This window comes from Sorex araneus, chromosome 1 (assembly GCF_027595985.1).
Source record: "Sorex araneus isolate mSorAra2 chromosome 1, mSorAra2.pri, whole genome shotgun sequence".
Lineage (NCBI taxonomy): Eukaryota > Metazoa > Chordata > Mammalia > Eulipotyphla > Soricidae > Sorex > Sorex araneus.
In genome coordinates, this window is record NC_073302.1 from 427441035 (window position 1) to 427467779 (window position 26745).

The window sequence follows — 26745 nt, forward strand, 5'->3', positions numbered from 1 at the left end:
TGTGGTTCCCCGAGTACAGAGCTAGGCGTGGTCCCGGAGCACCGCCTGGTGCGGCCCAAATGCCTCAGAATAATTATTTCAGGTAGTTTTCTATTTCAAAATCCATACTCTTATCCCACAGGGCTCTTTCAGGGAGCGGGAGACAGAGCCCACCTCTCCTGGGTGCTGACCCCTCAGCCTTGCTACTTCCCCCCGCCCCCTCCAGGTCCCCGCTCCCTGAAAGCCGAGCCCCCTGCCTGTGTGTCCATCTGTGGGAAGCCCAGTGAGCGAGTGTGGGGGCCACACTTGGGTTCCAGGGTGTCTGTGTGCACGCACACCTGGCCACGTTCCAGCAGGACCTTGCGTGTCCCCCGCTCCCCAGCTCAGGCCCAGGGCACCCACCCCCCACGAGTTCTTAGAGTGGACGTTGGTCCTGCTCCAGGGCTCGTGGCTGGGACTGGGCAGTGCTTTGTGGGGCAAACCTCAGGTGAAACACAGAGGGGCTTCGAGCTCTGCCCAACCCCAGGTAGCCCCCAAACCGGCAGGAAAGGCAGTTTTCGGGGGGCTTCCAATCCTCGCCAGGCCTCATGAAGATGCACAGACGGTCCACATGGGGGCGCCCACGAGGTGTAAGTGGGCACCGGGACTCTGCCTCTGGGGATCTGGGGGGCGTTTCCCAGGCAGCAAGGGCCAGGGCAGGCAGGGGCTATACCGGGGTGCAGGGCTGAGCCCCCATCGCTGCTCCGTCCCTTACTGTGGGGCACTGAGCATGACCCCGCGGTCCCAGCAGCCCCGGGCTCACCCAGCTCCAGGAAGAAACTCCAACACACACAGGAGGAAGCTTTTGGGGCCGTTTACTGCTGCTGACAGAGGGACAGGAGGGAGGGACGCTGGGCACTGTCCTGCAGTGGACACGACTGACCACACGAATCCCGCCGGGGCTGGGAGGTTCAGGGTGCCTTTCCCGGGGCTTCGGGGTGGGTGCCGGGGGGCGGGTCCTCGGAGACGAGCACCGGGGGGCAGGCCTCGGGCGGGATGCAGCGGGCCTCGTGCTCCACCAGGCCGGCTGGGCACTGGCAGCCGGGCACACAGGGCCTGACGCAGTGGGCCTCCAGCTCGCCCAGGGGCACGTGCCGGTTGAAGCAGGTGCGGGGGCACGGCGGGCCGCATTCGTCAAACAGGAAGCCTCGGTCCAGGGGGCAGCCCATCGCTGTGGGGGCAAGGGGGGGAGCAGGGCACGTCACCCCCACCCGGCAGCCCACCTGCCCGTACCTCCCCCACACTCACCCCCTCCCCACCTGGGGCACTGTCCCCTCACCACAGAGCGTGGGGCCCCTCCAGGCCGGTGTCACCCCCGCCTGGCGACAGTGGCTGGCATAGGCCGCCAGGGCAGCACAGAGACAGGCGTCAGCCGGGGCCCCAGGGCCGCAGGCGCAGAGGTCATACACGCAGGCAGCAAAGAAGGGCTCAGGGGGCACCACGGCGTGACAGCGGCCGAACGGGGCTGACTTGAGCACTGCACAGCGGGCGTTGGCCTCGCGCCGGGCCCGGTAACCCGCGGCCCGGCACGGATCCACCTCTCGGCCCCTGGAACAGGCTCGGCCAGGTCCCGGCCCCTCGGGGACCTGGAGGGGGCGGAGGAAAGTAGCAAGGCTGAGGGGTCAGTGCCCAGGAGAGGTGGGCTCTGTCCCCCGCTCCCTGAAGCACTTCCCACCAGCCTCTCGGAAAACCTCCCACCAAGAACTGCAAAGGGAGCACTGGCTGCTTTCCCTCTGCTCCCACTTTACAGATGGACAAACCAAGGCCCAGTGTAGGCAGGAAGAGCAGGGGGTCTAGAAAAATAGCCTTTTGTGGGGAGGGGGCTTTTGGAACCACACCCAGCGGTGCTCAGGGGTTACTCCCGGTTCTGCACTCAGGAATGACTCCTGGCAGCGCTCAGGAGACCATATGGGATGCCGGGGATCGAACCTGGGTTGGCCGCGTGCAAGGCAAATGCCCTCCCCGCTGTACTATCGCCTCCCCCAACGCTAGGATGTGCAAAGAGCCCCCCCCCCCAACACAGAAACCCTCAGAGCCCACCCCCCCTTCCATAGCAACGGAGCCTCCCTCAACACACCCGCCTCAGACCAGCTGGGTCCTCACCTGCCAACTGTTCCCAAACGCAGCCGCCGTGCGGACCGTCTGCCCCCGCGGGTTCTGCAGGTCATCCTGGGCGAAGCCATTGAAGTTCCCGCAGAGCCCACAGATCTGGCCCCGGTAGGAGCCAGGCACTCTCACCTCCACCTGGGACTGCCCGTCCCACAGCACCTGGGAAGAAAGGCTGGGGTTCTAGGGAGTGGGGAAAGTAGGGACCCCGCAGTCCCTCCTGGCCCTGGGGTCAGCGCGCCCCCTGCTGGTGCAGAGGAGAGTGGCAGGTGGCGACTGCCCAAAGTCAGTTCCTAGCTCGTCCAGCCCTGGGCACACACAGATGAGTCAACAGGGGCTGGAGCGATAGCACAGCAGGTAGGGCGTTTGCCTTGCACGCAGCCGACCCAAGTTCAATTCCCAGCATTCCATATGGTCCCCTGAACACCGCCAGGAGTTAATTCCTGAGTGCATGATCCAGGAGTAACCCCTGTGCACCGCCGGGTGTGACCCAAAAAAGCCAAAAAGCCAAAAAAAAAGAAGAGTCAACAGCCAGGATTCCCTGGACATCCCAAAGTGGGCTCTTGGCTGGAGTGAAACCCATACCCAGAAACACACCTTCTGATGTCAGCTGGGACTCCCAAGGACAAATCACAAATAACCCAGATGAAAAAACAAAAGCCTTCATCTGTGGACAGGCCAGCAGCTCCACTGGACACAGTGAGTGACTAGCAAGGGAGCTGGACGGAACCGCTAATCCTCCAGCTCTGCTCCCCGACCCACGGGCCCTTTCCCCACCCTCCAGGTGAGGCAGCTGAGATGCAGAGTGAGTGGGTGCTGGCCAAAGGAGGCGGGTGGTAGGAAACAGGTCCCTTGAGGGGGCAGGAGGGGGGCGGGGAGGGGGTCAGCGTCTATGGGAGGGAGCATTCAGCCCCGGAGCTGGAGGTGGTGCTGAAAGACGGCAAAGCGTTCAACATTTTGACATGAAAACGTATCAGAGACGGTACTGTAAACCACAGTGCAAAGGCATGTGTATATAAAGAGCCTCTCGTAGAAGTAACGGGTAGGAAGGAGGCGAATGGGGTGGGGGTAGGACTGGTGGAGGGAAGTGGACCCCTGAAACCCAATCACGAGTAGGTTTGTGATTTCACAGAGACTGAAAAGTAAATTCATAAGAAAATATGATAAAACTCCCCCAACAGTTCAGGGGCCAGAGAGAGAGCTCAATGGTCTGAGTTTCCTTCACATGCAGGGGCAGGGGTTGCACCCCCAGCACCGTCAGGAGTGGTCCACCGAGCACGGAGCTGCGGGTAGCCCTTGGGCCTCCTGAGGTGTGGTCCAGAACAAAACAAAAACAAAAACACACCAAACTGCTCTTAGAAACCAGGCTTGGGGGAGCGATAGTACAGTGGGTAGGGCATTTGCCTGGTACTCAGTCAACCCGGATTTGATCCTGGGCATCCCATATGGTCTCCCAAGCAATTGCCAGGAGTAATTCCTGGGTGCAGAGCCAGGAGTAATCTCTGTCATCACCAGGTATGACCCAAAATCAAAACAAACATTTAATTAAAAAAAAAAAAAAACAGGCTAAGGTCTGGAGCAATAGCACAGTGGGTCGGGCGTTTGCCTTGCATGCAATCGATCAACCCGGGTTTGATTCCCAGCATCCCATATGGTCCCCCGAGCACTGCCAGGAGTAATTCCTGAGTGTATGAGCCAGGAGTAACCCCTGTGCATTGCTGGGTGTGACCCAAAAAGGGAAAAAAATAAAATAAAACAGGCTCAGCACTCCAGCCAGAGAACCCCAAGTCTCTGGGCCTGCTCCCCTCCTATGCCAAGTTCAGAATCCAGAAAACGTTCTCACTTCCGTGGCCTGGTATGACCAAGGGAGTCAGTCCCCGCCTTCTAGAGACACAGACCCAGTGTCCCGCCCCGGCCCTGGGCCCCCCCTTCCCCGGCCCACACCTGGAGCCCAGGCTGGGCGTGGAGGATCACAGTGCGCCCCCTCAGCTCCACGAACAGCAGCGGCTCCCGCAGGAAGGGCAAGGCCACCGGCTGACCTTCTACCTGCAGCAGGAAGGGGATGCGGTGTGTGTGTTGGGGGGGGCGGCACGTCGGACGCCCAGCCAGGAGACCCCGCGGGACCCATCTCCACCCGGGTGGGTCCTCGCATCTGCTCACCGTGACCGCGCCGCCTTGCAGCAGCCCGACGGCCACGTCCCCCAGCAGCACCGTCACCTCCTGGGTCCAGGACACGCCGCTCCGGCCCCGGCCGTCATTGGTCACCTGCACGCTGCATGGGGAGAGCCCCGCGTGCAGCGGTCAGCGGGGCCGGGGGTGTGTGGGGGAGGACCCGGGAGGAGGCAGAGCCCCGGGAGCACCTGAAGTCGCCTCCGCCGCAGTCCTTGGCCAGCACGTAGCTGCAGCTGCCCTGGAAGTGCAGCAGGCGGCCGTCGAAGGTGCGATAATGGGGGTCTCCGAAGGCCATGCAGGAAGCGGGCCGCGGCAGGCAGCGGGGGCAGCAGCTGCCGGGACTCAGGGAGGGAGCATCGTCCTGGCCGCACCCCAGCCACCATCAGACAGGCACACGGGGCTCCCTTGGGTCCCGCGCCCCGTCCCGGCTGCCCGAGAGCGGGCTCAGGGCACCACCTCGTGGCCGTGCCTGGAACTGCACCTCTCCCGGGTTTTCTCCCTCCCCCCACCCCGCGCCCTCCCCGCCCCGCCCCCTCCCCCCAATCCCTAAGGCTCCCAGGCTGCTGCCCAACCGGTCGTGCCCTCCTCGCCTAGTTGCGCCAGAATGACAGTGCCAGTGCCCAGGTTCGGGTCACTCACGGGGCCACAGGTGAGCGGCGGGCAGCGCTGGCTCTGGCAGCGCACGGTACCGGCCACGCAGGAGCAGCTAGTGCAGGCGTCCACCACCCAGTGCTCCCCGGAGGGCACCTCCCGGCCCTGGTGCAGGCAGGACTGAGCTGGGACTGAGTGGACAGGGCGGGGGAGGGTCAGCTGCCTGTCCCCCACCCTGGACCTCACTCTCCACCACCTTCCCCATCCCGACGGGCACCTTGGCATTGCTCACAACAGCTGCCAGCTTCCCGCTTCTTCGCCCATCCCCTCGGACAGTCCAGGGCTTGGCACTCCTCCCTGCGGCACTCGACGTGGCCCCGCTAAGGACGAATGTCATTGCTCTAGGGAATCCCCGCAGACCTCGGGGTTTCTGGCCTCACATTATTTCGGGGGTCCTCCCGGGACATGGTGGGAAGCCGCCACCCTTCCTCCCTTGCTGATAGGAGCCTCAACAAACTCTGTCCAGGGCGCGATGTTCCCTCTCGCCTCCAGGGGCGCCATTCCCCAGTGACCCCGAAACACCCCACCCCTTGCCTGGGCAGAGGGGTCACAGGAGGTCACTCCCCCCTTTGGGTGTCTCAGAGGGGTACATATGCCCCCTCGCACCCCGCTCACATTGCACATGCAAGCAAGGCAGGCGTCGTGGGGGTCCCGCCAGCTCTCCCCATCTGCCACCCTTCTGTGGCCAGGCTCCAGCACGCATTCTGGGAAGGAAGAAATGGGGGGTGAGGCTGGAGTGATAGCGCAGCGGGTAGGGCGTTTGCCTTGCACGTGGCCTACCCAGGTTTGATTCCCAGCATCCCATATGGTCCCCCACGCACCGCCAGGAGTAATTCCTGAGTGCATGAGCAAGGAGTGACCCCTAAGCCCTAAGCATTACCGGGTGAGACCCAAAGAGCAAAAAAAAAAAAAGAAAAAGAAAGAAAGAGAGAAAGAAAGAAAGAAAGAAAGAAAGAAAGAAAGAAAGAAAGAAAGAAAGAAAGAAAGAAAGAAAGAAAGAAAGAAAGAAAGAAAGAGGGGTAGGGGGCAGGGTACTGTCTCTCTAGCTGCGTGTCCCAGGACCCCTGGGGCTGACCCTGAAGGCCCCCAGTATCGGGTGTCCCCTGCTGTCACTTGCATCCCAGGGGCCTAGGAGATGACGGTCCTGCTTCTGCCCAGACAGCGGGAGAATGACCAGGGTCCCCGCCCAAGGGAAGACTCAGCCCAGCACTTGAGAACTGAGCTTCTGGTCCCTGACTCCCACCGGCTCGGTCTCCTCTCCCCCATTTATTTCTTTATTTTTGGTTTGGGGGCCACACCCGGCTGTGCTCAGGGCTCACTCCTGGCACAGCTCGGGGACATATGAGGTGCCTGGGGTTAAACCTGGATCAGCCGCGTGCAAAGCAGAGGTGCTCCCTGCCGTAGGATCCCCCATTTCTACAACCTAACGAAACAATGAAGGCTGCATTCTGAGCATAGTCGCAAACACCCCCCACCCAGGCCACACTGCCCCACCTGGCCGCCACCTGCTCTGAGATCCTGGCACCTACCAGAGCACACAGGACAGCAGCTGCCTGGGGGGGTCTGGCGCTCTGAGCGGGGGCAGCTGAGTTCAGGACAGGCCTGGTGCACGCAGAGCCAGGTCAGGTCCTGGGGGAAGAGATGGGGGCATGGCAGGGGGAGGGGCGGGAAGGGAGGCGGCGGTTGACACTCACAGCAGTGAGCAGTGGTGGGGGCAGGGGGTTCCCAAGCTGCCGCAGGGGACTCAGAGAGTGGGGCTCAAGAAGGGGCGCACCTGGCACTGGCAGGTGTAACAGGGGTCAGGTGGGGCCAGCTCAGCCCCCACCAGGCTCTCGGTGCAGTTAGTCAGCGCCTCTGTGAAAACAGGAAGGGGTGCAGTGAGGACGGCTGGTGGATCCGGCTCCTGCTGTGAGCCAGACTTCTGGGGTTCAGAGAGAGCCCGTAACCCAACCCCTTGAGCCCGGGAAGGAGGAATCTTTTCCCCACTGGCTCAGCTCAGCGACCGGGGGTGCGGGTGCTGGGAGGGAATTGGCGCCTCCAGCCCGGGTCACTGAGGGCCCTGCCACTTTCCTCCACTTTGCCTGTAACCACTCAATCCCTGCGCCTGCATTTGTGTCCTGGGCCCTTGGGGCAGATGAACCAACCTCTCTGGGCCTCCGAGTCCTCAACCATCACAAGGGGCGCAAATTCCCAGTTCACTGGGCACGGGTGAGAATGACGGGGGATGGGTACGAAAGCATCGGGCAGAGGGTCGGACGGACATGGCTCCAGTGGCAGAGGGCATGTCTGGGCACAGTCCCTGGCACACACAGCTCCATGAGTGATCTCCACAATGGACACACTTGCCAGCACCACAAACACTGCAAACGCTTAAGTTAAGGTTCACCCCCTTTTCCCCCGGGAAGGACATCCCGGCCAGCGTGGCTAAGACTGGACTCGCCCCCACTAAGCCAGCACAGCTGTCCACAGCGCCCCCTGCTGGGCATCCTGTGCATGTCTGAGCGGCCAGTCCCTGGGCTTCCAGAACACTCCTCTGGCCCCAGGGAGGAAAAGCAGGCTGGCTCCACCAGCGTCACTCTGGGGGGTGGTGGCGGCCTCCCCCTCCCCTCTCCCCCCGCATCAGGGGACTCACGGGCACAGGTGGGGCAGCAGCGCTGGGGCCCAGGGGGCAGGAGGTGGTCGGGGGTGCAGCCCACCAGGCTGGGACACTGGTGCCGCCGGCAGCGAAGGCTGGGGGGGCTCCCGGGCGGCAGCTGCAAGGAGGAGCAGGACATGGGGCCAGGTCTGGGAGCGTTAGGTGCCCTCTGCCCCCGGGACCCACAATGCCCCCTTCCCCATGACGCGACCCTGAGGTGCCCTCTGCCTCCTGACCCCGAGGTGCTCCCTCCCCCCTGACTCCAGGGTTCTCTCTGTCCCATGACCCCAAGGTGCTCCCTTTCCCCTGATCCCGAGGTGCCCTCTGCCCCTGATCCCGAGGTGCCCTCTGCCCCCTGGCCCCGAGGTGCCCTCTGCCCCCTGGCCCCGAGGTGCCCTATTCCCTGCAACCCCAGGTCGCTCCATCTTCTGGGCGCTTCCTGCCCAGACTGAGGACACTCAGTGAGCCCTGACCAGCCCCACGGCCACCAGTCCCCAGGGCACTCGGCTCCTCTTCCCGGAAGCCTGACCCGCCGCAAGTTTTACCGCCTGGACGCTGTGTCCGCCCTCCCCCCTCCCGGCTCCCAGGGGGCCATCTGCCTGCTCACAGCTGTCCCCTTCCAGAGCCCCCCCCCACTTCCCTGGGGTCTCCATCCCTCAACATGCCCACCCTCTGCTCCAGCCGCGAGTGCCTGCCCACTGCCCACCCCATCCCCATCTGGCACCAGTGTCCGAGTCCACAGCCCGGTGACCCCTCGTGCCTCAGCCCGCGGCCCTCAGCCCCGCACCTACCTCACACACGCACACTTCGCAGGGGTCCGACCCGGGCTGGAAGGTGTCCCCAGGCTCCCATAGGCGCCCACCGTGCTCACAGCCTCGGGTGCCCGTGGCAGCGGCCTGGGGGACCTCCGGGCTGGCAGCAGTGCCTGGGAGGGGTGGTCTCAGTGCCCCAGGGTCCTCCCAGCCCCAGGGACAGGAGTGGGTTCCCTCCGCAGCCCCCACCCCAGGCTCCCTACCGGGGCAGCGGGGACAGCAGTCTCCCGGGTCCCGGTGCGGCCGGGCGCAGGTGCTGACACACTGGACGGGGGCACAGGTGGCCACGCCATCGTGACACAGGCAGGAGGAGCAGGGGCGGTTGGGGGGCACCCAGGTGCTGCCTTCAGGGTGCTCCTCCCCGTCAGCTACGCAGCCTGCGGGGGAGGAAGGGGCGCTGAGGCTGAGGGCGCACGCCTGGCGCTGGGCCCCGCACCCCGGGGGGCTGCAGGGAGGAAGGGGGCAGTGGGCCTGGGGGCCTCCGAGGGCAGAGCTCAGGGCCGAGTGCCCGTCTTCCTGTGTCTACCGGGAGTAGCTCGGTGGTCCTGCCTGCCCCGCCAGGGGTGGGAGAGCAGGGGAGAGCAGGCCAGGCCGGGGCAGCTAAGGGGGGCTTCTAGCGGGCAGCAGGGGGCCCGGGGCTGGCCACGGTGCTGCCCCCTGCCTGGAGCCAGTGGTGGCGGCACCTCAGTGGGCTGTAAGGTGCCAACCGAGAGGAGGCTGTAGGGCTGTAGTCGGCTGAGGTCATGGGAGGCTTGGACGGGTGGGACGCGCCGAGCTCAAGCCCTGACCCTTGATGGCGGTGATGACTAGGGACGGTGCGGACAGAGGGCGGGTCCGGTCTGTCCCGGAGGAGCGGGAGGGGCAGGGGTGGAGCTGGGGGATCTGAGAGGGGACCGGCGAGGCGGGTGGGACTAAGGGGCAGTTCTGGCAGAGCGGGACACACCTCGGCAGCGCGGGCAGCAGCTCCCCAGCTCGGTGACCTGCAGTGGACAGGACAGGCGCGGGCACCGCAGCCGCGTGCAGCTGACCTGGCCGGCCTGTGGGATACGCACAGTCATGGCCCAGCCCCGGGCCTGGGCACCCCCGGGGCCAGCCCCTCCACCACGTGCCCTTTGTACCTCACAGCGACAGCTCTCACAGCTGCCAGGCGGCCCCTCAAACTCCTCCCCGTCCAGGTGCTCCCGGCCCTGGGATACACAGTCTGCAGCGGGGACACGTGTCTGGGCTGGGGGCTGGGCTTCCCCAGACAGGCCCCCCTCAGCAGCCCCCACCCCCGCCCCCACCTGGTAGAAGGGAGGGAGGGGGGTGTGGGGGGCTCAGAGCTCACTGTGGCAGACGGGGCAGAGACAGGGGCCTGGAGACGGCTGCGGGCACAGCGCTGGCGGGCACGGCTTCCTCTGGCAGCGTATGGACCCTTCCTGGGGTGAGAGGGCGCCCTGTGGTCCCTGCTGCCCGCCCCCTTCCCTGGGTGCGCCCAGCCCTGCCCACCGGAGGCTGCAGGGCACAGGAGGGCAGTGGACCCACCTGGCAGCTGCAGAGCGAGCAGGCGGGGTCCAGAGGGTCAGCGATGGTCTCTCCGGGCCCGACCGAGATGCCGTGGTAGAGGCATCCTGGCAGAGGGGCGCGTAGTGGGAGAACTGCCACGGACACACACACACACACACACACACACACACGCACCACATACACATGTAGGTCTGCAGCAAGCTGACCGCAGAGATACTTGTGCACACATACAGATGCACATACAGAAACAATATACACACGCATATACACGCATTCATGAACACATACAGACACATGTGCATGTATACATATGTACACATGCACACACAGGGTCTTCAGTGTACCTGCAGGCATTTGCAGATAAGCCCTCCTTCACACACACATAAAGATGTACAAAACACACGTGGATCTACACATATACACATGCTCATGTACAGAAGCACATATAAGCACAATCCACAGGCCACTATACACATGTGTGGATGTACACACAAAAATGCACACATGTACAGACAGACATGTGCGTGCATGTGCAAACAGAAATGCACACATGTGCACAGGCAGGCAGATACATTAATAGATACAACCCACAAACGCATGCACACATAGACAGGCAATATAGACACAGATGCACACGGCAGTGCACACATGCATTCAGCGCATTCCTGAACCACACGTGTGCATACACAGGCAGACACACAGAGACGCACCCCTCCCGCAGCCGGGGTTCTAGGGTGGCAAAGGGAGCTGGGGTGGGGAGAAGCAGTCAGGCTGCACGAGAGACGTGTGAGTCTGAGGCTGGCTGACGGGGGGGTGTGGCATGGGGGGGGCCTCGGGGAACAGGCCTCCTGGCAGTGAGGGGAGCGGGGCCGGGCTCTGGAGGGAGCTGAGGGAGGAGCCGGCTGCAACCGTGACTGGAGACTCTGGGTTAGGTGAGTTCTGGGTCCTGGGACGGGCCATGACGGAGGCAGTGCGCGATCCCAAGGCAGAAGACAAGGGGTCCATCTGTGAGAGGTGACGGAGGCCAGGGGTGCAGGGGACCAAACCCGGGCTGCAGGGCTGGGGCGTGGCGTCTACCCTGGCACGTGGGGCAGCAGAGGCCCGGCGGGGTGAGTGGGTGGCTGCAGGCCGGGGGCTCACAGGGCCGGCGGGTGCAGGTGATGAAGCCCTCGAGACAGCTGCAGGCCCCGCAGGGCTGACGGGGGTCCGGGAAGTCCTGGTGGTTCAGGTAGGACTCCCCGAGATACTCACAGCCTGGGGAGGGGCAGCAGGAGGGCAGGAGGGAGAGGTCAGCATCGTGGAACACAGTTGGGCGGGCGGGGGCACGGGAAAGGCCACTGGGCGGAGGGTGTGGCCGCCTCTCTCCCCCCTTCAGCCTGGGACCTGTGAGTTCTTTGGGGTCTGTTTGCTTGCTTTGGTCTGGGGACCACACCTGCTGGGGCCTGGGGACCATGGGCGGTGCTGGGGGCTGAACTGGGTTGGCTGTGTGCAAGGTGGGCACCCAGCCCGCTGTGCGGTATCTCTGGGCCCATGTGACCTATGGCTCAGACACAGACCTGGGGGCAGGGCCCAGCGGGTGCAGCCTGGCCGGATGGCAGCATCTTCCCAAGCCTGAGGGGCCAGGGGTAGGGTGCGGAACCCAGGTGCCCCTTTCTGATGTTTCTAGGGACTCTGAGGAGGGGGGAGTGTGGGGCAACCGGACCTTGGATGCTGTTCTCCTCACCCCCTTTTATTAATTATTATTATTAATAATAATATAATAATAATATTATATAATTTGCTGGAGCGATAGCACAGCAGTTGGACGTTCGCCTTTCACATGGCTGACCCGTGTTCGATTCCTCCACCCCTCTCGGAGAGCCCGGCAAGCTACCGAGAGTATCAAGCCCGCACAGCAGAGCCTGGCAAGCTACCCATGCGTATTGGATATGCCAAAAACAGTAACAATAAGTCTCTCAATGAGAGATGTTACTGGTGCCCACTCGAACAACTCGATGAGCAATGGGATGACAGTGATTATTATCATCATCATCATCATCATCATTATTATTTTGCATCACACCCGGCAATGCACAGGGGTTACTCCTGGCTCTGCACTCAGGAATTACTCCTGGCGATACTCAGGGGACCATATGAGATGCTGGGAATCGAACCCAGGTCAGCCACATGCAAGGCAAATGCCCTACTTGCTGTGCTATCGCTCCAGTCCCACCTCAACCCCCTTTTTTTTTCTTTTTGGGTCACACCCGGCGATGCACAGGGGTTACTCCTGGCTCTGCACTCAGGAATCACCCTTGGCGGTGCTCAGGGGACCATATGGGATGCTGGGAATCGAACCCAGGTCAGCCACATGCAAGGCAAACACCCTACCTGCTGTGCTATCGCTCCAGCCCCACCTCAACCCTTTTTAATGTTTTGAGGGCCACATCCATCAGTGCTCAGGGCTTACCCCTGGCCCTATGCTCAGGGGACCACATGATGCCCGGGATTTCAATTCGCGTCAGTGGGGTGCAAACCAAGTGCCTTAAGTCCTCTGCCATCTCTCCACGCCACCCCCTCTTTATTTAATTTCGTTTGGAGGATCCCCCCCGGGGGTGCTCAGGAACCAAACGGAACCAGGCTGGGAGCTGGGCCTCCCTCAGGCATAGCCTGCAGGCAGCCCTTTGGGCCTGGGGTCTTGGCCCGGAGAGGGGGGACAGGGGTTGGCTCTCGGGCTCTCGCCCTGCATGCAGCTGAGCCCCGTAGGGTTCCCTGGGCACCTCTGGGGGTGCTCCCTGAGCACTCCAGCTGCGGCTCAACTCCCCCCAACACCCTACACCCCCCTCCAGGGCAGGGAAGACGAGGCTGCCCACACCCCCGCCCCCAGGGCTCTCACCATTGCAGGCCGGGCAGCAGTCGCCCCTGGCAGGGAAAGGGCAGGGCGCGGGGGCACAGACTCGGGGTGCACAGCTGACGCTGCCCTCCCAGCATAGGCAGTCATGGCACGCGGCAGTGGGCGAAGGGAAGCGCTCCCCGCTGGCAAACTCCTTCCCCTCATAGAGGCAGCCTGGGGATGGGGGGCTGGTGAGAAGACAGGGCTGGGGGGGCCGGTGGGTGGGGGGCCACCCCCAAATTTGGCAAGGACCCCGATGTGGGAAGATGCAGGTCCCGGGGCTGGAGAGAGGGGGGAGTGGAGGGGGCGAGGCACCAGGGCAGGCGTGGGCACTGGCTGGGCGGCCCTGGGCGTGGCATACCCTGGCAGGAGGGGCAGCAGGGCCCGGGGCGCGGGTGGGTGCAGATGGCAGGCGGGCAGGGCAGCGGCTGGCAGGACATGGAGCCGTGGAGGCACACACAGCGGCGGCAGGGGTCCCCCGGTGGGGAGAAGGACTCCTGGTGGGGGAGCGTCCCTGTGTCCCCTGGCAGTGGGCAGCTGGAGAGGGCAGCTGGGGGTGGGCCGAGGTCAGGGGAGAGTGCAGAAGCACCCCCCAGGAGTGGCCTCAGGGGTGCAGCTCCTACCCGGGCACTGCGGGCAGCACTCCCCGGGCTGCAAGAGAGGCTCCGCACAGGACAGGGGTGGGCAGCGGCGGGCCAGGCACTGCACGTGTCCACTCTGCAGGGTAGGATATATGCACACAGACTATGCATGCGGGGATATGAGCACAAAGATATGAACACAGGCTGTTCACATGGTGATATGCACATGGAGATAGGTACACAGGCTGTGCACGCGAATATGCACATAGGTTCTGCACGTTGGGGTATGCTCATAGGGATATGCACACAGACAATATATGTGGGGATAGCACATGGGGATATGCACACAGGCCATGCACATGGGGATATGCACATGGAATACACACATGGGAATATGCATATAGGGACATGCACACAGGGATATGTACATGGGATATGCACATGGGGCTATGCACTTGGGGCTGTGCACAGGAGGACACATGGGAATATTATACAGATTTATGCACATGGGAATATGTACACAGGGATATGTACTCGGGGATATGCACATGGGGATATGCACACAGGATAGGCACTCAGGAATATGTACTCAAGGATATACACAGAGATATGGGATTCACACATGGGGATATGCACATGAGAATATGTGCTCTGGGATATACATGTGAGCATATGGACTCAGATATACACACAGATATACACACAAGGATATGCACACAGGATATACACATGGGGATATGCACTCAGGAATAAGCCCATGGGAATATACACATGAGGATATGCCCTCAAGGATATATACACAGAATATGCATGCACAGGATGTGCACATGGGAATATATATTTGGGATACACCAATGGGGATAGTCACACAGGGATATGCACATAGAAATATGTACACAGGAGTGTATGTGCATGAAGATGCACACTCGGATGTGCATGCAGGATATGCACAGGAGTGTACCATGTGGGATATACATTGTGTATCTATGCACAGGAGATATAGACACTTCTGGGGTCACAAACAAAGCCCCATGGGAGGGTTAGCCCTCGGGGGCTCACATCCCAAGCCCCATTCACTGCCTCCTGCTGTGCCCCCGGGAAGTGGTGGGGTAGACTCACCAGACAGTGGCACAGGCGGCAGGGGTCCGAGGGATGCGGGAAGTCTGCCCCGTTGGGGTACTCTTTGCCACCGAAGGCGCAGCCTGGGGGAGGGGCGGCTGTGGGCTGTGGGAGCCTGGGGCAGGCCGGGTCCTCCCCAGCCCTCAGCGTCCACGGGCGGGCCCGGAGCCCTCGAATGCCCCTCACCCTCGCAGTCATTCTGGCAACAGAGGCCCGGCAGCGGGTGGGCGCAGAGGGCGCGGGGGCAGGCCCGGGGCTGGCAGCGGGCCTCGCCATCCCGACACTGGCATTCCTGGCAGGGGTCTCGGGGGTGTGAGAAGCTCTGGCCGTCCACAAACACCTGCTGCTCCAGGACGCAATCTGGGCGGGGCGGGCAAAGTCGGGCGGTGCTGCGGCCCCCGCTCAGCGCCCTCTGCCCCAGTCTGGCGGGGGCCAGCACGCGTGGGCACCACAGGCTGCCAGGCCTCAGCGCCTTGCGGGGGCACAGACTCCGAGGGCACAGGCGGGCTAGGTGTGTGCTGGCACCGGGCGCACCACACAGAGGCCCCATCTGAGCAGCCGGGATGGTGCCCAGGAGGCAGCCTGGACTCTCCTCCTCCATCCCCTGCTGCGCGGTCCAGAGAGTTCCGCCTCGGACCCAGGAAGCATCCGGGCCACCTACCTGGGCAGCGGGGGCAGCACTGACCGGGGGTGACCTCGGGCGTGGTGCAGGTGGTGGGCGGGCAGGGGAGTGGAGAGCAGCGCACGGTCCCATCCTGAGAGCAGGGAGACGGCGCTGCAGGGGGTCTGGGGGGTGGGGCAGGCTGCCACGGCAGCAGCTGGTGCAGGGTACCTGGCAGCGACAGGTGTGGCACGGGCGGTCCATGTCCTGGAAGTCCTGCCCGTTGGCAAAGACGTGGCCACTGTAGGCGCAGCTGTCACAGATGGGGCAGCAGGCACCTGGGCGGAGGACAGCGTGAGCAGCGCCCCCTCTCCCCCGGTGCCGTTGCGGGGGCTGGGCTGGGTGGGGAGGGGCACTCACCAGCGGGCTGGGCGGGGTGCTCGCAGGCTGGGGGGGTGCAGAGCACAGCCCCACACGAGGGCACCCCATCACGGCAGGAGCAGGTGGTGCAGGGCTGGCCATGGGGTTCCCACTGCACCCCCTCCGGAAACTCCTCTCCATCAAGCACGCAGGCTGGGAGGAGGCGGCTGTCACCAGAGGGACCCCCGCCCTTCCCATCATGGCCCTCCTACACCCACCCCTGCATCCTGCCTGGTTCACAGAACATTCTGGAATGGCTCACGGAATTAGAATGGAAGGAACTACCCCCCACCCCCCAGTCACTGTGCTTGTCCTCCCACCCCGACACACACACACACACACACACACACACACACACACACACACACACACACCTTGGCAGAGAGGGAGGCCAGAGTCAGATGGGGTGCAGGGGGCGACCGGGCAGTCCTGCTCCTCACAAGAGACCTCGCCGGCCTAGGAGAAGGGCTGGTGAGAGACTGTGGAGGGAGGAGGCACAGACAGACAGACAGACGGACAGACGGACAGAGGACGGCCCGGGGGCGGGCACCTACCTGGCAGGAGCATTGGATGCAGCGGCCCTGTTCCTGGAGGTGGAAGGTCTCCCCGCTCCCGTACTGCAGGCCCTGGAACTCACAGCCTGGACCGGGACACGGACCGGCACTGGAGAGGGCTCGTGCTGCCCAGGGGACCCTCCCTCCCCTGACCTGGGCACCCCCAGAGCCGCCACCCCTGAGGCCCAGTCTGCCATGAGAAGTGAGGGGGCTGGAGATGTGGCTCTCAGTAGAGCAAACGCTCTGTAGGTGTGAGGCCCTGAGTCTGATCCCCAGCACCACACAGGCTCACACACGCGCTCATACAATCACACATCCACTCATGCACAAGTGCACCCACAGGCACACACTCACACTCACACACATACACTCACATTCACACTCACACTCACATTTTTGCTTACATTCACAAACTCACACTTTCACAGTTACACACACCCACATAGACATATGCTCACACTCTCACACATATACCCATCCCCACATACATCCACATTCACACATATACTCTTACATATACACCCACATAGACACACACTCAAACTCACACACACATATACCCACACAAACTCACATTCATACACACACACTCATACATGCAGTCACACACCACTCACATAGTCACACACACATGCTCACACACTCATACACACAACCATATAACACACTCCTGCACACACATTCTTATGCACACATACACGTCCTCACACTCTTATACACAGTTACACACACTCACACACTCATACAAATCCTCACACTCTTATACAGTTACACACACTCACACACTCATACACATCCACTCACTCACACACTCATACACAGTTACACACACTCACACACTCCTACACATCCACTCACTCACACACTCTTATACACACACACTCATACATACACCCACACACGGTCACACACATGCGCATACACTCATACACACACAGTCACACACATGCTCCTTCACAAACACACTCTTATTTATACTCACACACACACTCTTACACACACAACCCCCATGGTCACACACGTGCGCTCACACACGAGAGGTGAAGGAAGAGGCCTGGAGCTGTCTGAGGGGTGTCCCTATGCCTCAGCCCCGGGGCTCCTGGGTCCTCTGCAGAAGCACCGTAGCCCATCCTGATGGGCCCCGAACCCCTACTCACCGTCACAGCCCGGGCAGCACTGCCCTGAGACCCTGCCCGGGTGTCTGCAGGCCACGGGTGGGCAAGGAAGGGGCTGGCACTGGACACTCCCGTTCTGTCAACAGGGCACAGTGAGCACGGCGCGGGGGGCAGGCCCACCCCACTGCGCCCCCCCGCCGCCGCCCCCCACACTCACGGCACAGCGGCAGTGCGAGCAGGGCTCCCCCGAGCCCACCGTCTCCCCGCTGTGGTACTCTCGCCCGTTCAGGAAGCAGCCTGCGAGGAAGAGGAGCCGTAGAGCTTCCCCAGCACCCTGCTGGGACCCCCAGCCGGGCCCCTCTTGCCCACGGACTCACCGTCACACACCGGGCAGCAGGTGCCAGGCAGGGGCCGGGCAGGGTAGGGACAGAGGCTGGCACACTCCCGCTGGCCACACTGGACTTGGCCCTCCTGGGCGGGCAGAGTGGGCAGTGGGGGGGACATCAGAGCTCAGGCCAGGTTCTAGGTCCCTATTCCCAGACATCACTGCTGGAAGTCTGTGCCCCTCTGCCGTTCTGACTCCAGAGAGGGGTTCTTCCTCCTGTCCCCTCTCTAAGGGCACCATTCACACGACCTGATCACCCCAAAGGCCCCGCCCCTGGAGCTATCACCCAGGGCTCAGGAGTCCAACGTCTGAGCCGAGGGCAGGGGAGGACACATTAATATTCCGTCCTTGCCTTGCTCACAGCTGACTTAGGTTCAATCTCCGCATCCCATATTGTCCCCAGTGCACCACCAGGAATAATTCCTGAGTGCAGACCCTGAGCACCGCTTTATATTCCCCCCCCCCCCGCGAAAAATGAACAAATCAAATACGAAACAAAAAAACCTAAAATTTGGGCACCCAACTCCTTCGCAACCGTCCCCCCATCAAATCTAAATTAAATTCCATTCAACCTGAGAGATCCCAGATATTCTTTTAGCATCGAATGGATAGAATGGAAAGAATGGATACTGTCCATTCTTTCATAGCAGCCTTTGAAATCGCTGTGTACTTTACACTTCGGGCCTGTCTGTGATGTCCTATCTGCGATGGGACAGCCACTTTCCAGCACTCCATGGCCACAGGCAGTAGTGACCGCACAGATCAAGACATCTCACGCCAGAGTGGCCTCCCGCCCGGAGCTTGGCTGCCTGTCCCTGCCTGTCCCCGCTCCTCCTGCAGCCAGGGGCTGCCCGAGCCAAGTCATGCCTGTGCTGAAGGCCCGCAGGGTGCAGAGCTGGCCCTCAGGGGCATGACCCTGTGGCTACCTCAGTGTCCCTATCAGACACCACCTCTACCCGAGCCCCGCCCCCCCAGCCTCTGTGTGCCCAGTGGAAAAGTGGTGGGTGGGGCCCTGGGTGGGGGCGGAGTCGGGGAGCAGCTCTGGGACTCACCAGGCACCGGCAGATCTGGCAGGGGTCCCCAGGAACAGTCCACTCTTGGCCATGCTCCACGTGTGAGTCACCCTGTGAGCAGCCTGGGGCTGGGGGACAGAGGGGCAGGGGGGTCTGATGGGAGCCGGCCTGGACCCCAGCTTTACCTGCCCCATGCCCCACATGCCCTCGGAGGGCCCAGAGCCCCCCAGCCTCTGCTTACAACCCTCTGTGGCCCCCAGGTCCCCACAGGGGCACCCCCGTGCCCCCCTCCCTGTGCACGCCCACCTCCCCCTGACCCAACCGGACCCTCTCCCTCTGCTCTCTCCCCTCCGCCACCCGCTCCAGCTCGAGGGGCCCTTTCCTGCAACTCTCCGCGGGGTCCAGACAAGGTGGGTCTCTGGGTCTCCTTCCTGAGTGCCGTACCTTTGCCCCCAGGAGTGCCCTCAGCCACCCTCTCGTGGCCTCGAGAGCCCTGTTACCTAAGCCAGGAGCTGCCGTTCCATAGACAGCCTGTCCACAGCAGGAATGATCACAGGTGAACACAAAACCAAGCGCGGAAATACTGCCACCTCGGCTGTGTATTCTGTCTGTCTCTCTGTCTCTCTCTCTGTGTCTCTCTGTTTCTGTCTCTCTTTTCTTTTCTTTTGAGCATCACCCCAGTGATGCTCAGGGGTTACTCCTGGCTCCTCACTCGGGTCACTCTTAGTGGTACTAGGGGGACCATATGGGATGCTGAGGATCGAACCCAGGGTCGGCCGTGTGCAAGGCAAACGCCCTACCCGCTATACTACCGCCCTGGCCCCTCGTGTGTGTGTTTTAAGGAGAATCACAAGGGAAAAATTGAGCATCCCAGCTCTAGGGGACCACCCCCAGCCCAGCTTTGGGGGATTTTGTTTGTTTGTTTGGGGGGCCACACCCAGCACTGCCCAGGGCTTACTCCTGGCAGAGATCCTCACGGGTCACTCAGGGAAGTCCTTGGAAGCCATATGCAGTACCAGGGATTGAACAGGGTTGGCTGCGTGCAAGAGAGCACGCTAACCTCTGCACTCCCCCTCCTCAATAGGATTGAAGTGTGTGAGTCAAGCGGGGCGGGCACCGAGGGAATGGGCAGGGGCTGGAGGTTTCTGCCTGGTGCATGGAAGGCCAGGAGTTTGCTCGCAGCCTGGCCCACTCATGCCAAGGGGACTCCTGGTGGCTCAGCTGTCTGGGACCCCCAGAGCTCCACATGTGTAACCTCTAGTGCACGGTCAGGTGCCTGCATCTGCCACCACTGAAGCCCTCCGAGTACCAAGGGTGAGAGACCGGCATGGGAACACCTTGGCCAAGAGTGTGACTCCGGTTCGCCCCTCAACCAGAATGGATGCATGTGCCACCCTCAAAGGCTGTGACCCCAAGTGGGTAGCGCCATCCAGCTGCGTCAACGCCCCCATCATGGCAACAGCCGCCACAAAGTGAAGCAGGTAGAAGAGCACACTGATGCCCGAGAACGGGGACCTCACGCCCGCCCCCGCGAGGGTGGAGTGTGAGCCCCGCCCTTCCCCAGGCCTCAGGCGCAGAGCGGGCTCTGGGGTGGGCCAAAAGGGACGGCCATCCCTCGGGGCCCCGCTAGGCAAGGCAGACTCTCACCTGGGCAGGTCGGGCAGCAGTGCCCAGGCTTCAGGACGGGCTCGGAGCAGGCGCTGGGCGGGCACGTCACGGGCACACAGTGAACCCGGCTCTTCTGCAGGAGAACCACAGCCGTGACACCGGGATGTGGTGTGTGTGTGTGTGTGTGTGTGTGTGTTGGGAGGGCGGGGCAGGGAGAGCGGCAGGAGGGCACAGGGCAGTGCAGGGTGGAGGGGGGGTGCCCAGGCCCGGGCACTCACCAGGCAAGAGCACTGGAGGCAAGGGTTGGAGCCTGACCAGAAGCTGGCCCCTTCCTCGTGGAGTTGCCCCTCGTACTCACAGCCTGGGGAGGGGGACAGGTTGGTCAGCAGAAGGTCTCCGGAGGGGACCCCGCGGGAGGCAGCCGCTTTGTGGGTGGGGGGTCACCTGGCCGGCACACGGGGCAGCACTCTCCAGGGGGCGTGTAGCTCTCCAGGCAGCTGAGCTCTGGGCAGGGGGGGCCCCCGCACTGCACAGTCCCTGCCTGTGGACAGACACGAGCCCCCCTTCCTCCCTCTCAGGCCCGAGCCCCCGAACAGGCCCAGGCTCTGCAGCCCGCCGGGCCCTGGGCTGGCCGAGTGGCAGGGAGGCGGACGGCAGTGGACACCAGGCCCCAAGCCCCTTACCTGGCAGGTGCAAATGACACACGGTTCCTGGTGCCACGTTTCCCCAGCCCTGTGGCCTCCAGGGCAGTCTGGAAAAACCAGAGCCAGGCCCCCAAGTGAGTGGTCCAGAGGACACCCCATCCAATGGGCACGGCACCGCCCAGGCTTTAGTAGGTACACACAGAGGCCTGAGCAGATGGCAGTCAGGCAGTCAGGGAGCCAGCACAGAGGGGAGAGAGGAAGGAAGGAAGGGAGGGAGGGAGAGAGGGAGGGAAGGAAGGAAGGAAGGAAGGAAGGAAGGAAGGAAGGAAGGAAGGAAGGAAGGAAGGAAGGAAGGAAGGAAGGAAGGGAGGGAGGGAGGGAGGGAGGGAGGGAGGGAGGGAGGGAGGGGGAAGAGAGAGAGAAAGAAAGAAAGAAAGAAAGAAAGAAAGAAAGAAAGAAAGAAAGAGAAGAAAGAAAGAAAGAAAGGAAGGAAGGAAGGAGAAAGAAATAAAGAAAGGAGAAAGAAAGAAAGAAAGAAAGAAAGAAAGAAAGAAAGAAAGAAAGAAAGAAAGAAAGAAAGAAAGAAAGAAAGAAAGAAAAGAAGGAAAGAAGGAAAGAAGGAAAGAAAGAAAGAAAGAAAGAAAGAAAGAAAGAAAGAAAGAAAGAAAGAAAGAAAGAAAGAGAAGAAAGAAAGAAGGAAAGAAAGAAAGAAAGAAAGAAAGAAAGAAAGAAAGAAAGAAAGAAAGAAAGGAAGGAAGGAAGGAAGGAAGGAAGGAAGGAAGGGAGGGAGGGAGGGAGGGAAAGAAAAAGGGAGCAAAGGAGAGAAGGAGGGAAGAAGGAAGGAGAGAGGAAAGGAGGGAAAGAAAGTAAAGAGAAAAAGTGAAAGAAAAGATGGGCAAAAGAAGAACTGCAAAGCTGCAGGCGTCTGCTTCCAGCGGCCTTTCTCGTCCCCTGCTCTCCGGCCCTCTGCCCGCAGGCCAGCCCCGTCTGTCGCTGAGACCCACTCTCCCTTGAGTTCACAGCCCACCCGACTGCCGAACCCGTGTCCAGTCCTCCCTGCTGCCAGTTGTCCCGCACACCACACCCCCGCCATGGGCCACTGGTGCTTGGGGGTCCCTCGGGGCAGCGCCGCCTGGCTGGCCACCAGCCCTGGGGTCCTGCTGCAAAGCCTGTGCTCAGCGCTGCGCCCCCTCCCAGCTCAGCCTGGGCTGCCCTTTCTCCGCCCCTTCCTCCGGGCCCTGCGCTCTACAGGGGTCCACTCCACGGGCTGTTGATCTTTCCAGCGAGGCTGAGCTGGGTTTGCAGTTTCCCCAAGGGCAGGAAACAGACCCTGGGGGTCCCGGGCCAGAGTCCGGGGGAGGAGCTGAGCTTCTTCCTTTGGAGTCCCTTGGCCCCAGCTGCCCAGGGTACTGGGGGCACGGGGAGGAGTGCGGGACGGACCTGGCTCACAGTGCGGGCAGCAGGTGCCAGGCTCGGGGCAGGGGTCTCTGGGGCACGGCGTCCCGGTGCACGTGACGGCTCCCTCCTGTGGGGAAGCAGACAGGGGCTGGCGGGGGGGGGGGGGGGGACTGGGGGGAGGGGTCAGTTTCCCCCTCCCCGCCGAGACACTTCAGAGGAGCAAGCCTGGGATTGGGGTGTAGGGGATCCCCTCGTTCCAGAGGCAGGAGAGAGATCCCCACTCCACCCCCTCATCTCCAGCCCCCCAAATCATCTCTTTCAGGAGCCAGCAAAGCCCCCAAGGAGGGGGGAATCTGAGAGAGGGTTCCCAAACGTTCTCATCGCAGGGCTGTGGGGCAGAGCAAGGGAGGGCAGCTTGCGGGGGGGGGGGGGGCGGGTTGGGGGGTTGGGGAGAGACACAGGGGTACAGGGGCAAGTGGGGACCAGGAGCTCCCAGACCCAAGCACCCCCCCCCCGCTTTTCAGATAAAGTTATTCAGCATCCCAGCCCAGAAATCTACTGAGTGAACAAAAGAAAACACCCCCAATTGCCCCTGAGGCTACTAAGCCCCCCATCCTTCCAGCACCTCACTCTGGGGGGTACCCCATATTGGCAAAAATAGGGGACACAGAGGGTGCACAGGTTGGGGTGGGAGTTGGGGCATCCCCTGGGCTGCGGGGGGGGGGGGGCGGTGGGGCCGGAAAGTCGGGCACAGGTGCGCGAGGTGGGGAGGGAGGAGGCGGGGAACAGCCGCTCACCAGGCAGCGGCAGGTGGTGCAGCCGTCAGGGGAGAAGGTCTCCCCATGCTGATAGGTCTGGCCACCGTAGCTGCAGCCTGAGGAGGAGACAGCGCTGTCCTGGGGGTCCGTCCGCAGGCCCCCCCGCAGGCGCGCCCCCGCGAGGGACTCACCCCGGCAGTGCGGCAGGGCGGCCTGCGGCTCGCAGCGCGCGGCGCCCTCGCGGCACACGCACACGGCGCAGGGGTCGGGCTCCCAGCGCGCACCCTCGGGCCAGGCGCGCCCCCCGTGCCAGCAGGGCGGGGCAGCCGGGCGGCATTCACAGGCCTCCAGCCGCCGCAGCCGAGCCTGCAGCTCCAGGTTCTGGGGGGCGGGAGGGAGAAGCGGGCCTCAGCAAGGCTCCCCTCACCCTGCACCCCGCAAGCCTCACGCCGATTCGTGGGTGATGACAATGGGGTAGGATGAGAAGCAAACGCGATGATTGCAGAGCAGGAGGGTCTGGAGGGTCCATAGTCACGGCTGTCAGCGGGAGACGGGCCCAAGGGAGGGTCCGATTGTCCCGCCCCAAGGCCGGTACCCATCTCTGAGGCTCCCGCCAGGAGGTCCAGAATGTTCGCCGGATACAGGGTGAACTGGAAACGGGGCTGGGCAAAATATCAGGGCACTGCAAGTCGTTTGAGAAAAGCAGCGTGCACAGCTCCGATGAGGAGGTGCGTCTGTTTCCTGGGGCGGGGGATGAGAAGCCCTGTGCACAGCTGCGTCCAGGAGGATGTCAAGGCGCAACTGCTTCAGGGGCTTTTCCCGGCTCCGTGCTCAGGAGCGTGGGGTGGCGGGCGGCCTCTAGCGGTGCTTTAGGGACCACGTGTAGTACTGGGGATGGAACCTGGGTAGTGCCTTAGCTCCGGCACTCTCTCTGGCCCCTTATTCTTTGATTTGATTTGTGTTTGGGGGACACGCCTGTCTGTGCTGGTGTGGGGGGACCAGGCAGTGCCCAGGATGGAGCCCCGGGTCCCGTGTGTGAATCACGTGCTCCAGCCCTTTGAGCATCTCACTGGCCCCAGGAGCACCTTTTTGTTTAGTTTTTTTTTTGGGGGCCACGCCTGGTGGTGCTGTGGGTTTGCTCCTGGCTCTGCGCTCAGGGATCACTGCTGGCGGTGCAGGGGACCATACTGACCGAGCCTGGGCTGGCTGCGTGCAAGGCAAGTGAGTGCCCTCCCTGCTGTACGAGCCCTCTGGCTCCAGGTGCATCTTTATTTTTTTTATTTATTTATTTTATTTTTTAATTTTTTGCTTTTTGGGTCACACCCAGCGATGCTCAGGGGTCACTCCTGGCTCTGCACTCAGGAATCACCCCTGGCCATGCTCAGGGGACCATATGGGATGCTGGGAATCGAACCCGGGCCGGCCGTGTGCAAGGCAAACGCCCTACCCACTGTGCTATCACTCCAGCCCTCCAGGTGCATTTTTAAAAACAAAGCTCTCTTCTAGCCTCCTGGGTCCCTTGATCCAGAACCCTGTTCCGTTTCCTCCCCTAGACGAAGGTGCCGGCCCCCTGGGTTCCAGGCTACCTGTGCACTCAGCTCCTTTACTTCAGCCTCCAGCCTTCCCAGCCGCTCCACAAGGGGGCGCCACAGCTCCCGGGAGTAGTAGGCCTGTTGGGGTTCAACGGGCTCAGCAAGCTCAGGGGGCTCCCCTGGGAGGGCCCCATCTGCAGGGCACAAGAAGGCAGAGGCTCCAGGTGAGGGACTCTGCAACCCAAATTTCACCCTGGAAAGAAGAGGGGCTCTCGGGGACCAAACTAGGGGGCGCTGGTCAGGACCCTATATCCAGTCCACAGCCCTGGGAGAGGGAGGAGGGGGGCAGGGGGGGCAGGAGCACACCCCACCTTCCAGATCCTCTTACCTGCCAGCAAGGACCCCCGCTGACAGGAGGGGTGAGCTGCCACACCCCAAAACTCGCCACTCTTTCCAGGACCCCATAGTAGCAGGGGGGATTCAGAAAGAGCACTTGACTGCAGTGCCTGAAGGGTGGGGAGACTGAGGGCCCCCCCCTAGCTCTCAGGGCAGAGGCTGAGTGCAGGCACCTGCCCCTGGTGAAGGTGATGGCGTGTGGCTGGGGGAGGAGGATGGGGAAGAGGAGGAGGAGGATGGTTTTTTTTTTTTTGCTTTTTTTTGGGTCACACCCGGCAATGCACAGGGGTCACTCCTGGCTCTGCACTCAGGAATTACCCCGGTGGTGCTCAGGGGACCATATGGGATGCTGGGAATCGAACCTGGGTCGGCCGCGTGCAAGGCAAATGCCCTACTGGCTATGCTATCGCTCCAGCTCCCGAGGAGGAGGAGGAGGATGGGAGGAAAAAGAGGAGGGGGGGTGGGGAAGATGAGGAGGAAGAGGAAGGGGAGATGAACAGAATGGAGGAAAGGAAGAAAGAGAAGGAAGAAGAGGAGAGGAGAGAGGAGGGGAAGAAGTGGGGGGGGAGGAGAAGGAGGGCTGGGAGGGGAGGGGAGAGTAGGGATTCCCTGCTGCAAGTCCACATGCGACCTTCCCCAAGTGCTCCCCATCAGTCCCACACCCCAGTCAGTGCAGACACTCACATACACACTTTAGGGTCACCCTGTCCCCTCATCAGCTCCTGTCCCTGCTCTCCCTCCAGTCCCCTGACTTAGGGGGGCAAGGATGAGGTGTCCACATCTTAGCCTTCTGTGACTGGGCCTCCCCCTGGTCCTGCTGAGCACCCCTGAGCCCCTCTGACCCCCCCCAGCCTCCCCTGGCCCCCTAGCCCCCCGACCCCTTTAGCCCCACCCCCCCATATTCAGCGTCCCCAGGCTTGCAGACAGCACAGCTCTGAGTCCAGGCAGGCTGGCCTGGAGGCAGAGGAGCACCCCAGAGGGGCACAAAGCCCGAGGGGGGGTGGGGGGCAATTGCCATAGCAAGGAGCCTTACTGAGCCCCCACCCATTCCTCCCTGCTCACCCCCTGGGAAAGTGCAGCCGGAGACTCCAACGCGGTTCCCACGGAGGGCCCCTCTCCCAGCGCACCCCGCCCCGCTTTCTCCAGACAAATAATTAACTTCAGACTCCCAGATTCCGGGCCAGCCTCTCCCCCACCACGGCAGCTGCCGGAATTCCTCTCAAGGCCAGAGCGGAAGCCCCTTCCCCCGGGGGACCCCGAGGCTCGGCCTCTCCCCCATGCCCACCCCCTCTCCCCGCCACCCCCCCGCCACCCCCGCCCCTCCCTCCGCTCTCCACCCGGCCGACCACCAACGGGGCGGTGGACAGAGCGCACGCTCCAGGCGCACGCACCCCAGGCAGGGCCGCCCCGGCCCGCGCCCCTCGGACTGGGCTGAGCCCGCCAAGGGGGGAGTCCCGCCCGGCTGGTCCCCGAACCCTGGCCGCCCCGGACTCACCTTGGTGCAGCCCCGGGGCAGCGGCCAGGCCGGCGAGCTGCAGGAGGGTCAGCAGAGCGGCCCGCGCCCCCGCCGTGGCCATGCTCTCGGCGGCCAGAGCGCAGCGGGCGCGGGCCGGGGAGGGGGACACGCCAGGCCGCCGCCCACCGGCTCCGTGCGGGGAGCGCCCCCGGCTTCCGGCGTCCAGCCCCGGAGGCACCTGGAGCCGCGAGGGCCCTGGCCTCCCGCTGCCCCCCGCAGCCACCACCCCCGTGCAGACCAGCACTTCATGGCGGTCCTAGACTAGACGTTTTCAACCCTTTTGCGCCTTTTTTTGGGGGTGCCCGACTGTGCCCCGCGCCCCCCGTGGAACGC

General features: G+C 62.7%; 1 protein-coding gene across 1 annotated transcript; it reads right to left on the bottom strand.

Moving 5' to 3' along the window:
* Positions 1-877: 877 nt before the first annotated feature.
* On the bottom strand, positions 878-26473 carry KCP (kielin cysteine rich BMP regulator). Its single transcript, XM_055129255.1, has 42 exons — positions 26392-26473; positions 24555-24694; positions 23160-23349; positions 23008-23084; positions 22253-22337; positions 20852-20919; positions 20613-20709; positions 20447-20529; positions 20208-20301; positions 18600-18688; positions 17540-17633; positions 17380-17459; positions 17205-17298; positions 16048-16133; positions 15868-15949; positions 15494-15646; positions 15305-15411; positions 15134-15227; positions 14659-14832; positions 14473-14555; positions 13396-13489; positions 13134-13322; positions 12776-12946; positions 10978-11154; positions 9919-10004; positions 9722-9812; positions 9513-9595; positions 9338-9431; positions 8598-8771; positions 8374-8507; positions 7580-7700; positions 6722-6801; positions 6477-6576; positions 5563-5651; positions 5165-5267; positions 4936-5078; positions 4485-4657; positions 4285-4396; positions 4069-4170; positions 2122-2286; positions 1298-1604; positions 878-1189 (listed from the first exon to the last, which is right to left on the bottom strand). The coding sequence occupies exons 1-42, from the start codon at positions 26471-26473 to the stop codon at positions 930-932; spliced, it is 5100 nt and encodes a 1699-aa protein (XP_054985230.1). The 3' UTR covers positions 878-929.
* Positions 26474-26745: the final 272 nt, after the last annotated feature.

What these genes read in the sequence shown, in the direction of transcription:
- KCP (XM_055129255.1), bottom strand. Translation starts at nt 26,473, where the DNA reads ATGGCCACGGCGGGGGCGCGGGCCGCTCTGCTGACCCTCCTGCAGCTC. An exon ending in TAAAGGAGCTGAGTGCACAG is followed by an intron (nt 23,350 to 24,554) that starts GTAGCCTGGAAC and finishes CCCGCCCCCCAG; the next exon opens with AACCTGGAGCTGCAGGCTCG. An exon ending in CTGTTGTGAGCAATGCCAAG is followed by an intron (nt 5,079 to 5,164) that starts GTGCCCGTCGGG and finishes CTGTCCACTCAG; the next exon opens with TCCCAGCTCAGTCCTGCCTG.